The 13,109-nt window shown below is 44.5% G+C and overlaps 1 protein-coding gene across 1 annotated transcript in view; it reads right to left on the bottom strand.

The window, feature by feature from the left end:
- pdgfra (platelet-derived growth factor receptor, alpha polypeptide) overlaps positions 1-4,603 on the bottom strand; it is a 53,455-nt gene extending 48,852 nt beyond the window's left edge. The window contains exons 1-2 of the mRNA XM_080723513.1: positions 4,466-4,603; positions 1,548-1,629 (exon numbers count right to left, since the gene is read on the bottom strand). Of these exons, the coding sequence (XP_080579639.1) occupies positions 1,548-1,608 (61 nt within the window). The 5' untranslated portion in view covers positions 1,609-1,629; positions 4,466-4,603. The remainder of the gene's footprint in view (positions 1-1,547; positions 1,630-4,465) is intronic.
- Positions 4,604-13,109: the final 8,506 nt, after the last annotated feature.

Here is a 13,109-nt window from a genome sequence, read left to right as displayed (position 1 = left end):
CTAGCATGAGGCAACATGTTTAACCAGCTCTGTGTGTGTGTGTGTGTGTGTGTGTGTGTGTGTGTGTGTGTGTGTGTGTGTGTGTGTGTGTGTGTGTGTGTGTGCAGGCGGGTGGGTGGGCGGGGGGGGTGTGGGGGGAGGGGGGGGGGGGGGGGGGGGGGGTGGAACACAGTATCTCTGTAGCCATTAAACGAAACGGGTATTTCTTACATTGATGCGCCTACATATTATCATGCAAACACCAGTTAAAGTTACTTTCCATCCCTCCTATACTGTGTGCACAGTGCACATCCCATAACCCACACACTGCACATCATTTCGGAGCTCATATCTTTGAACGGGTAAGGGCTAGTGTCTTCTAAATCATAACAATTTTCTGAAAGAAAAAAAACTTATGTTGCCATCAGTGTTTCTCACACTTTGTCATGTGAAGGACCCCCAGAATGATATGTATTTGGCCACGGACCCCCATCACAAAATATTTTGTTCCAGGGACCGCCAGAAGCAAATATTTGATTTTAATCTATTCTGCATCTAGCTTAAGGCCACAGACCCGTTGGGAAACGAGTTTGGGTCGAGTTTGTTTTAGGCGCGTTTTCCGGTTACCTATTTGAGCTGTTGCGGAGTGTTGATTATGATGAAAGGGAAGCACATGTGGCCTATAAAGGCAGTGGTTCTCAAACGTTTTCATGTCAAGGACCCCCAAATTAGGCCCTATTATTAGCCCAAGGACGCCCATTTGAAAGATATACCATAATAATGCCAGGGACCCCCATAAGAGAGGATTTTTACAGCAGTGATTCTTCCCAAACATTTTCATTTCAAGGACCCCCAGTTTGACATGCATTAGGCTAAGTACGGACCCCCATTTAATGGCATTTCTATATCTGGGACCAACATTTGTAAAACCAACAGGTCCATTTGGTTCCATTTGTACACTCTCTCAGTTACATTTCCATAAGGGTCCATTTGGTTCCTAACCATCCTTTAGCTGGGGACCGCTGGAACTCCCTCAAGGACCCCTGCCATGGGACCCCGGACCCCACTTTCAGAACCAATGGATGCCTATAAGCCTATAAGGTTCTGAAACATTTTCATGTCAATGGCCAACATATTGATGTATAGGCCTATAGGCTAATTTGGCCACAAACCCACATTTGGAAACATTTCGGGCCAGGGAACCCCATGCGAAAAGATTTTAGATTTTATTTTTTATTTATTTAGAAAAGAGGTCTTCGTTTACATAGCATTTTGCTTGGGGCCCCTGGAAACCCATCAAGCAGAGGCGTCAATTGAGTATGGCAAGCTATGGCAGCTGCCATACCTTGGCTACGGGAGGAAATAATAAAATATACTTTTCATCGTGCCTGTTGCTAAGGTATGGCAACATGACTGCGCGTCCAAGACACCAGTCATGTTGCCATACCTTAGCTTTTTCTGAACTGACGCCGCTGCCATCAAGGACCCCTGGGGGTTCCCGGACACCACTTTGAGATTAAACTAAAGGGTTAGTCAATAAAGGAAAGAAAAGCAGGCTCCACTCTTACCTGATGATAAGACCCCCAGCAGGACAACAGCAAAGAGGAGCGCGCTCTTCGTATCATCCATGGCCGCGGGTGAACTTCTTCCCTAAAGAGAAAATAAGCGTGTCGTTTAAAACGGCTAATGGACATCTAATTTACACGATTAGGCAAACGATATCTCGTCGCAACAACGCATTGAATCGATCCAGAGAATTGCTCTTCTTTGGTCAATAAATCCATGACTTGTAGACTTAATCTCGGTCTGGCTCGTTCAAATCATGGCCGTGCGTGTTTAGTTTGGAGCTTGGTGGAGACGCTGTGGCTTTGCTCTCTGGGGACATTAAGGCTCCGTCTTGGACTGAACTTATGTTCTGCGCACCAAGTCCTCCTCCAGATGCGCTCCAGCTGGGTATATAGGTGCCGCCGCTAGAGGGCGACATAGTCCACGTTTTGAGTAGCTTCGGAGAGTCCTGGGATCAGCGGCGTCCGTTCAGAAAAAGCTAAGGTATGGCAACATGACTGGTGTCTTGCACGCGCGCCCTCGCGCGCGTGCAAGACACCAGTCATGTTGCCGTACCTTAGCAATAGGCACGATTACAGTACATTTTATTATTTTCCCCTGTAGCCAAGGTATGGCAGCTGCCATAGCTTGCCATACCCAATTGACGCCTCTGCTTCGGAGAGTCCAGGGATTGCATCTCCCGCTGACTTCACCGCTGTTGTTTGTTTCAAACTCCTCTCCAAAACGAAGTGAAATGAAAATAAATGATAATCATTTGGGGCATGTAATAAACTCTCATCATGCAGAGGCTACGCAAAGTGAGGGACTATATAATTTGATTTAGACCCATGGAAGTCGTCATTGTTTGGCTTTTACGGGATAAATAGGAACGTGCAAATATTCGCTAAAATGCATGCCAGATGTTTTTGTGACTTAATTCCATAAACATGAGCCCGTCCTTTTAGCCCGTCGTAAAGTGAATCTGTCTGCTGTTTGCCTGTTGGTCACATTCCGCTGCAGCTCTTATCTGCCTGTGATGTTCGGACCCTGCCTGCGCGCCTGGATTTCATCAACGGCTGCCTGAGCCGCTCGTTCCCATTAAGCAGCGCACAAAGCGCACGACTGCTGAAAATGCATTCATTAATAGTCCAATTTTGACGTCTTTAACGTCAATTCACTCAGACCAATTGGACTCAGAGATAATTCCACGTATATGACTTTGAAATGTCACATTGAGGTTCATAATCCACTGCGTAAATATTTGACATCTCCATGTATAACCCTCCAAGCAGTAAATTACGGTTACAAAATTGTCTGCTCATATACAAAGCTCCTTGTGGCTCCTCAGTCTCAGTCGGGCTCATCCGGACAGGGTAATTATGCATGGCACAACCTGGGTTTGTTCAAACTCTATAATTAAGTCGACCCACTCCACGGAACAGACTGAAACGCAATCTTATAGTCGCGTCGCGTGGGAATCCCTTGACAAATGTTCTAATCCGATTTGACATGTTTGCAGCACACGCCTTGTTTTAAAACAAGTCATTTTCAGGGGAGGATTTTGCGCTCTGGCGGTGGATTTTCTAGGACAGACTAGTGGTTCTCAAAGTGGATTCTAGGGACTCAGTGGGTTCTTTTAGAGGGGTCGAAATTGACCCATACAAGTCTGTAACTCTGACAGTGTACAAATGGAACCAAATGGACCCTAGCGGGTCCATTTGGTTCCATTTGCACACTGTCAGAGTTAAAGGGAGACCTTGAAATGTCAGAGTTTAAGAACCACTGTTCTAGCATATTCAGAATCGCTTGCAGAATAGGCCTGCCCTATATACACTGCTGCATCAAGATTCAACTGCGCCTTATGTCCCCTGTTTTCTCCGCTCCCACACAGGGTAGACAAGACGCTATAGTCTCCCACCAAAAGCCTCGACAAATGTCCCATGCAGATATCAAATGGTTCTGCCGGACAGTGGTGCACTCACTTGAGCAACAGCTGAAATCGGGCCGCTGTGTCTCAACTTACTCTCCTCTGAGATAAGTGGTTACACATGCAATCAATACCGCAACTTACTGAACAATTGATTGTCAACGGGGGTGATTGCAAAGAGTGAACAATAGGGGCTCTATGAAATAGGCTAACATATGGGGCGTCTGAAACAGATATACAGTTTTAGCGTTGCGTATTTTGCAGGGAAAAGGGTTTATTATGTAGCCTATGTGCGACATTTCGCACAATTGATGCGTGTCCCGGGAGACATTCCTCAGTGAAATGGCAGTTATAACGGAGTGCCTTGATGGTGAGTCCCCATTGATAGAAGAATTCTTCTTTCCACGTTCAGCTCCATAAAGCTGCAGTCAGTCAGTCAACGGGCCATTCCTTATTGTGCAGATATTCCATTTTAATTCCAACGCGTTCCGAGTGCAGAGAAAAGCGACGTTGAAAATATAATCTCCAATGTGTTTCCCATTAAAAGCGGCAGGCAGCATCCCCACAATGGTGCCTCAGTCTTCGAGGTGACACCTCCAGCTGTGAGGCCGAAGACGAGCGCTTTCATCCAGCCGAGTCAGCGACTCTCCCTGCCCGTCATCCGGACGGGCGTGATGAGGCCATATGGTGCACGGATAACACAGCTCTCAACGAGAAAAGGTGCCAAACTATTCCAGAAGTTTCAAAAAAGAAAGAAAAAAAAAAGTTTTGCGCAAACTTTTCCAGTTGTGGTGATTTGGTCAAATTATGTTTGTACGCTATGTGTATAGGCTTTTATGAAGCATTCAAATTTGCATTTAAATCACTTGCATGGACCTACCAAAAAGTATTCAATTTGGTCTCGAAACCTTTTAGTCTTCGTAATGCAATCTATTAAAACAACAAAGTTTTAATAGCATGTTTTATAACAGCAGAAGGCACTCATATTTTTGACTCCGGTTACTTTTCAATTACCTTAAGAAATCCCTCGTATTAATTCCTTTGGAGTGAATATATCCAGAATGAAGGGGAACGGAGCATTAATTTGCTCCTTTCACAAGCAGCGGGTAATAATCCTTTCAGTGCGCGCTGCTCCGTCTACATCCACGACCGCCTTCACAAATGCTGCTGGAGCTTACAGCGACCTGTAATTGATTCAATGTTACAGTCCATCCTCTTCCCCCCTCCAAAAAAACTAATCATCTGGCTCAAACTAAATAACTCTCAGGAAATGACCCCCCCTCTCTCTCCAGCGGCGTCAGTTCAGAAAAGGCTAAGGTATGGCAACATGACTGGTGTCTTGCACGCGCGCCCTCGCGCGCGTGCAAGACACCAGTCATGTTGCCGTACCTAGCAACAGGCACGATGAAAAGTACATTTTATTATTTCCTCCGGTAGTAGCCAAGGTATGGCAGCTGCCATAGCTTGCCATACCCAATTGACGCCTCTTCCCCTCTCCCTCCGAGCCGCTCTCCAACTATGGGCTTCCTTTCAAAATAAGAGTCCGCTTCTTTCAGCGAAGGGCTCGAATTTCTGCAGTTCAAGTACATAGGCTCTATAACATGTGTCGTTTAGGTGATGGTCTGCTTGTTCGAATGCAAGATCGTATTCATCTTAATTTTGAGGAAACTGACAATTGCACATTGGGGGGGAAAACCCCCAAATGTTTTTTCTTATTATAAGCCTATTACAACAGCATAGACTATAGTTAGTAGCCTATTAGGTCTCACTGCTGCACCCATTCGTTATATTGTAGTAGGCCAGATAATGATGTTAAATGGCATGTTCGTGAATTATGGTGACATTTTGTCAGGTAAGACTTCTCCCTTTAAAACCACATTCATACTTCATATAACAGATAAGTGGGTTTAGTTCTGCTCTGCTCAGCAATGTCTCACTGCACACAAGTTGAAACACTAACGCCTGGAACTCACAGGGGGCGCTCCAACACCACTAATGTCCTCACACACACACCCACCTCTCCACCCACTCCCACTCTCCTCCTCCTCCACTCCTCCACCCCTCACCCCCACCTCTCTCCCTCCCTCCCTCCCTCTCTCTGCTCTCTCTCTCTCTACTACTCTGTCCTCATCCTCTGACTGAGCGTGTGTTCGCACACGAGCGCTCGAATCTTCCCTGCAAAATCAGATGTGTTGTTATATGGATTCTGGAACGGATCAAACTTTTCTTTTGTGCAACACATCATCACAGGAGGACACCAGCAAAAGCAGTGACTATAAATAATAAGAAGGCCCTCCCGTATATCAGCAGCACGTCCGCGTCAGCTGCTTATCGACTCCCTCTCCTCCCTCCCTCGGAGTCTTGACTGCCTTTTTACCCCCATCCAGTCCCTTCTTACCCCGGGGTTCCTACTGGAATAATGGACCATTATGAATCACCTATGTTAGCGCGGTGAGGCGGGGCATCGGCCCCGGTGTCTGCGTGTGCACAGTGTGCAGTAAAAGCCCCTGGGCTCAGGGGGGCTCTGGTGGTCCCCCCCCGCCCCTCCTCCTCTCCAGTGGCGTCAGTTAGGAAAAAACTAAGGTATGGCAACATGACTGGTGTCAAGACACCAGTCATGTTGCCATACCTTAGCAACCAACAGGCACGATGAATTTATTTTATTCCCCCCCCCCCTGTAGCCAAGGTGGCAGCTGCCATATCTTGCCATACCCAACTGACGCCTCTGCTCCTCTCTCTCTCTCTCTCTCTCTCTCTCTCTCTCTCTCTCTCTCTCTCTCTCTCTCTCTCTCTCTCTCTCTCTCTCTCTCTCTCTCCCCCCTCTCTCTCTCCCTCACTCGCAGTCTGAATTACTTCCACATGTCCCCCTTTAAAGACGAAGCGCCAAAAGAACAGTGGCCCTTGTTCTCCAAACAAAAGGAGTCACATTTTAGTATAGGTTTTCAAGCTTCCCCCTAAAAAAAGTGGAGTATTCTTCCCGTCTTGAGTGTTTTCGTTAATTGTGTCCAAAAACCTGACCAAAACATTAAAGAACAAAGAAGTTGGAGCAGTTGACATGCAGGCAGCAGACTGTATAGCACAATGTCCACCCAGACACATGATGTATGTGGCGAGCTGCCAGAGTCAAATGAAAGCAGCATGATGATATTTTAAAATCCTCAGTTCTAGGCTCAAAGAGTCACATGTAACCAAATGGTTCATTTGTTCTCTCTTGTAGTTGCAAATGGAACAAACAGGCGAATTGAGTGACAAGACAAAAACCAGTGGTGTAAAGTAACTAAGTAATGTACTTAAGTACAATTTTGAGATATTTGTACTTTACTTGTGTATTTCCAATTTCCAATACTTTTCCTTCTACTCCACTACATCTCGGATCCAAATATTGCACTTTTACTTCACTACATTTATTTGAACATTTTGAATTCTGGACTTTTACTTGTAAGGGTGCCCTCACACTAAAATACCTATAGTGGAATCTGCGTTCCGCCAATGCATTTCAATGATAAGGGAGCGTTTTTTGCAGAAATCCTCTGCTGGCATGAAACCGCTTCATTCTCATTGAAATGCATTGGCGGAACGCGGATTCCATTCTCATAGGTATTTTGGTGTGAGGCACCCTAACAGAGTATTTCTATATTGCAGTATTGATACTTTTACTTAAGTAAAATATGTGAATAGCCTACTTTTTCCACCACTGACAAAAACACAAGAAGAATCTAATCTACAAACTGCAGCCTAAATGTCTTGAATGAGAGTTTCTCTTGGGTAATATGTGTGCTGCCGCTGCAATATTACGCCAAAGAGCTAGTTTTCTTCCATGTCAGGTGTGGTCCCATTCATAGGCCTACTGTGGTTCATTTTGAATGATCGCACATCACGGAGAGGAAATTCCTGAGGGCCAATCATCACTTCCCCCCTGTTTCCTCAGCTGCACATATTGTCCACAAGGGGGCAATAGACAATGTTGCTATTCAGATTATGGCATTACCAATTCAAGGCTTAACTCTTTAAGATAAACATACACACATTAAATGATTTACGCATGTCAAAACGCAAATGAGCAAAGCCAGCACAGCAAAGCACAACTGCACATTCTTTCTCTCTCTTGCACGCACACACACACACACACGCTGTCGCGCACACACACGCACACACACACAGGCACACACACACACACACACACACACACACACCTTTTAAAGTCAAAACCTGCCTTTTCCTTGTCAAATGTCAAATGTCAGCATCTTGAATATATTATAGGCTAAAAAGGCTGAACTTTCAGGACAAACTACAACTTTTTAGGTTGCCCATACGTTGTCACAGTGAATCCCCGCTGAGTGAATAAAGTAGGCTATTTTTTGTTAATGTTACACAACATTTTACAGAGTAGCCTAGCCTATATGTTTCTATCATTAATGTTAGGACAGATCGCACTCGTGCGAGTTAGATATACACCTATACTATCAACATAATCACCTTGGTTTAGTTTTTTGTTTTTTTAATCGCAGATCCGAGCGAACTGTACCAAGGTATATCGGCCTGGCTACAGCTGAGCTCATCCGGTGTGGCCGTCACCGTGGCTAATTGATGATCCCGACTCTACAGTATCCAGAGCTCTGGCAACAAATTGACCCTATACGGCCCACCAGTCAACACCCGGCAGAGCCGTCACTTTAATGGCCTCCACGGAACTCCCTCGGGGCTCGGGGAGCCAAGAGTCACCTCCTCAGGGACCGAGGAGGAGGCGACCTTGAGCCGCTGGGAGGGGAGCTGTCCAGCGTGCTGAAATGACAGACCGCTGTTTGGCCATGTGTCCCCACGCCATCATAATGTGTCGCAGTGGGGGAACAACTCTCATTCTGTTTTACTGAAGTACTGACATTTAAACTATATAAGGCCTACAACATTGTATAAATACTACTCTGTTACAAGTAAATGCGCAATCAAAAATTTATATATAGGCCCTTGACTTGGTTGGCATCACAATATAATCTACAAAATTAGTGGGGTAAAAATATAAAATGGACTATAAAAATGTAAATGGTCGACTCAAGTATAGGCCAAAATATATGAATACATGAGAGGTCGACCTAAAACAAAGTCTACCCAAACTCGTTTCCCAACGGGTCTGTGGCCTTAAACTAGATGCAGAATAGACCAAAATCTAATCTTTGCTTGTAGGGGTCCCTGGAACAAAATATTTTGCGATAGGGGTCCATCCGTGGAACAAAATATTTTGAGATGGGGGTCCGCGGCCAAAAACACATTTTGGGGGTCCTTAACCACTGATAGGCATTCTAAAAATGTCTTCTAAATCCTAACAGTTTTCCTGAAAAGAAACTTATGTTGCTATCATTGTTTCTCAAACTTCGTCATGTGAAGGACCCCCAGAATGATATGTATTTGGCCACGGACCCCCATCGCAAAATATTTTGTTCCAGGGACCCCCAGAAGCAAAGATTTGATTTGGGTCTATTCTGCATCTATAGCTTAAGGCCACAGACTCAGACCCGTTGGGAAACTAGTTTGGGTCGACTTTGTTTTAGGTCGACCTTTCCTGCTACCTGACAACTGACTCTGCTGCATCCAAACCTATATGGCAGACATGCCAACTAATTGTCTGCCACGGGTGTATATATATTGACTGGTAATCAGGCCTACTCCTGGACTTTGAGGAGAGAAATTGTGCAGCCCTATTGCAGATTCGCGAGCAAGAGGTCTCCTAAAAAGGCACAAGTTTGTTTCCCCCCGTGGCACTTGAACACCTCCTAGCCTATATCCCATATATCTCCCCATGGGACAGGCAGCTGCAACCGGTTGAAAAGCGCTCTTATTAATTGTCTTTTGTCATGCGTAATTGCCACACTTTCAATGAGGCCTGGTGACGTGGGCCTACTTAGGTATAGCCTGGTCGCCTCTCCATTTACATGTTTTACATTTGGTGTAAAGTAACTAAGTAGCCTACATTTACGTATGCAACTCATTACTACATTTACAGATATGCAAGTACTGTACTTAAGTACACTTTTGAGTTATTTGTACTTTACTTGAGTATATGCAATTTACAATACTTTTACTTCTACTCCACTACATCTCGGATCGAAAATATTGTACCTTTACTCCACTACAATTATTTCAAAACTTTAGTTACTTTACAGACATAAATTATAATATTATAAAACATACATAAACCACTTTAGCCCTATTGTATACCTAGGCTGTTTGAAAATAGCCGATCTACAAGCTCACAACTGTTGTTGTGAGCTTGTAGATCGGCTATTTTCAAACATTTTGTACTTTTACTTTTGGTACTTTAAATACATTTTGATGCCAACACTTTTACACTTTTACTCAAGTACATTTTGAATTCTGGACTTTTACTTACGGAGTAGGCCTACATCTACATTGCAATAGACTATTGATACTTTTACTTAAAGGGGAAGACTGACAACCCATTTTCAATATTGAACTATGTCATGTCATACTTAGAGGATACTTAGTGGAAATAGAAAAAAAAAGTCCCAAGTTGTACTTTACAATACAAACCCCAAAATCAATCCTCCAGTTCTAGGCAACATAGAAGGGGGGGAACTTTTTTTCTATTTCCACACAACTCCTCTAAGTTATATTAATGACATAGTTCAATATTGAAAATGGGTGGTCTGCCCCTTTAAGTACAACATGTTAGTACTTTTTCCACCACTGTACATTCCGCTGTGTCGTTTATCGTCTACTGTCCTCCTAAACCTGTAACATTTTAATAACAACACCAATGTTATCGCTGTGTGTAAATCAACGCTGGCTCATTGGACTAATAGACCCCTCAAAACGAGCTTCAGTCCATTATAGTGGCCTGACAGTTCGAGGTCACGGCTCCGAGAGGGACTGAATGGGGGGGACTTTCTCCAAACTGCAGTTAAGTCCATTGTTAATCAGTTTTAATGGGACGGTGGGGTCTTTCACTGTCACACCTGCAAGGGGTGAGCTCTAATTCGATTAATAGGAACTTCAATATATATTCATTAGGTGGCTTACCCTCAATAAGCAGGGGCGGCCGCGTCGCACCAAATTCTGGGCCCTGCCCTGGGTACAAGGATTCACGCACATTTTGTGCTTTAACTATTGAAAAATAGCAGATATACAAGCTCACAGCGCGGCACCGAATGCCGCGCTGCGAGCTTGTAGATCTGCTATTTTTGGAAAAAAATCGTGAACATTTGTGCAAGTCTTTGAATATTTCAAATCCTCCTAAGGTTTTTTTTGAAAAAAACATGTTTGTATGTCAGTGGTGCTCAAACTTTTCATGTCAAAGAGGATCCCCAAAATGATATGTATTTGGCCACGGACCCCCATCTCAAAATATTTAGTTCCAGGGACCCCCCAGAAGCAAATTTGTAGTTACACATGTTTGCTTAAAAAATATATTCAAAGATTTGCACACATTTTCACGACTTTTTCAAAAGTAGCAGATTTACAAGCCGCCCTGTGAGCTTGCAATATCTGCTATTTTTTCAGTGGCTAAAGTATAAAATAATGAAGGCCCCTCCACCTTGGGCCCTAGTAACTCAGTCCCACTCCCCCCCCCCCCCCCCCCCCTTGTGACGCCCCTGGGCTTACCCTCAATAATATATGATCACACCGGCGTTGGCGTGAATGGAGAGGCATTTATTTCCTCTCTGAATGGGCCCGCATGGGACCGAAACTTTCACCTGCTTCCCTGCTCAATTAGGAATGTATCCCAACCTCGGCAGAAACGGGTTAAATTAACCGTTAGCTAATTCCCAATACACGGCCCCTCCTACTCCTCCCCGAGGTTCCGTCCATTTGAACGTACGTGCCCACTTTAATTCACCATAAGTTGAAAGGTTCAAATAGTGCTTAATGAAACAGTGACTAAATCGCTCGGAGGAACCCTGTAGCTGTCTGTTCAAAAGCCCCTCTGTGAGTCCGCCGCCTGTCGGGGGTCCGCGGCGCTAAATGCGAGCCCCCCAAGGCAGGACAATCTAACCTGTCAAAGCCTTTGCTCGCTTCTATATATCCTTGTTCTGTGGTTTTTGAAGCAAATGGCAGCATAATCAACCAACGTGGGACCGAAACCGCAATTAAACTCGCTTTGGACAACCCAAAATCTCTTCAAAAGCGAACATTAATGGACTATTGGCTGTCCGTCCCCCCGGGGGCGTAATCGGGTACCCTTTTGTGGTCAGAAAAACACGCACGCACGCACGCACGCACGCACACACACACACACACACACACACACACACACACACACACACACACACACACACACACACACGCACGCACGCACGCACGCACGCACGCACACACACACACACACACACACACACACACACACACACACACTACATCCATTGAAAAATTGAAATAGCCCATAACAGGACAGAGCTCAAAGGCCTATAATATAATATTTTTTAAATCATATAATATGATTTAAAATGATGATGAGCTTAATATTTCCGGTCCCCACACACACACACACACACACACACACACACACACACACACACACACACACACACACACACACACACACACACACACACACACATATATATATATAGCAAACCATTGGCCAAAACAATAAAAAGGGTATCTAATAATATTTTGTCAACTGAATTTTGACACTTCATCTCTGATATTAACTTTATAATGTCAAATCTCATCTGAGAAGGCCTTATAGGTTTCAAACTCTGTAACAGAGCTGCAATAGAGCAAAGTCTGTAATAAGCAAATGGGCCAATTCAACCCTGTGATAAATGTATTTATTACACACACACACACACACACGCACGCACGCACGCACGCACGCACGCATGCACGCACGCACGCACGCACACACCACACACACACACACACACACACACACACACACACACACACACACACACACACACACACACACACACACACACACACACGCACACAGAGAGAGAGAGAGAGAGAGAGAGAGAGAGAGAGAGAGAGGGGGGGGGGGGGGGGGGGGGGGGTGAGAGACGCATTCTAACCATCATATTCTAAACAAATAGCTGTCATTTAAGTGCCCTGCATAGTTTTTGTAGAGCCTATACGCTTACACATTCCTAAGGCTATTAATTCACACATTTGATCATCATCGCCATCATCGTCATACATATCAAACAAACAGCAGTGACAAATATTCCCAGGTGCAACTTTCCAACGTTTTATTATAATAAATACAAATGTACATTTTATACAAATTCACGTGCACAAATAGTTTTCGGACAGGTCGTTTATGCGTTTCTTAGGCGTTCAATGCCACAAGACCATATAGGCTGACGGGAGTGGGATATATATGACAGTAATGACACATAGGCTGAGGATGATAATCAAGTTCAAGGATTTCTGAATAGTTTATCCATGACAAATGTATATGTCTAAAGTCAACATTTATTCACAATTCACTCCTCTACAGTATTGGCTAAATATGTTGTCATGTACAATTGATACCACATCTCCAACATGTCATAGTGGTTCTCAAAGTGGATTACAGGGACTCTGTGAGTTCTTTAGGGGGAGTCTAAATTGACCCATAAAAGTCAGTAACTCTGACAGTGTACAAATGGAACCAAATGGACCCTAACGGGTCCATTTGGTTCCATTTGTACACCGTCAG

Source organism: Nannobrachium achirus (assembly GCF_963921795.1).
Source record: "Nannobrachium achirus genome assembly, chromosome: 1".
Classification (NCBI taxonomy): domain Eukaryota; kingdom Metazoa; phylum Chordata; class Actinopteri; order Myctophiformes; family Myctophidae; genus Nannobrachium; species Nannobrachium achirus.
This window is presented reverse-complemented; position numbering and strand designations above follow the sequence as displayed.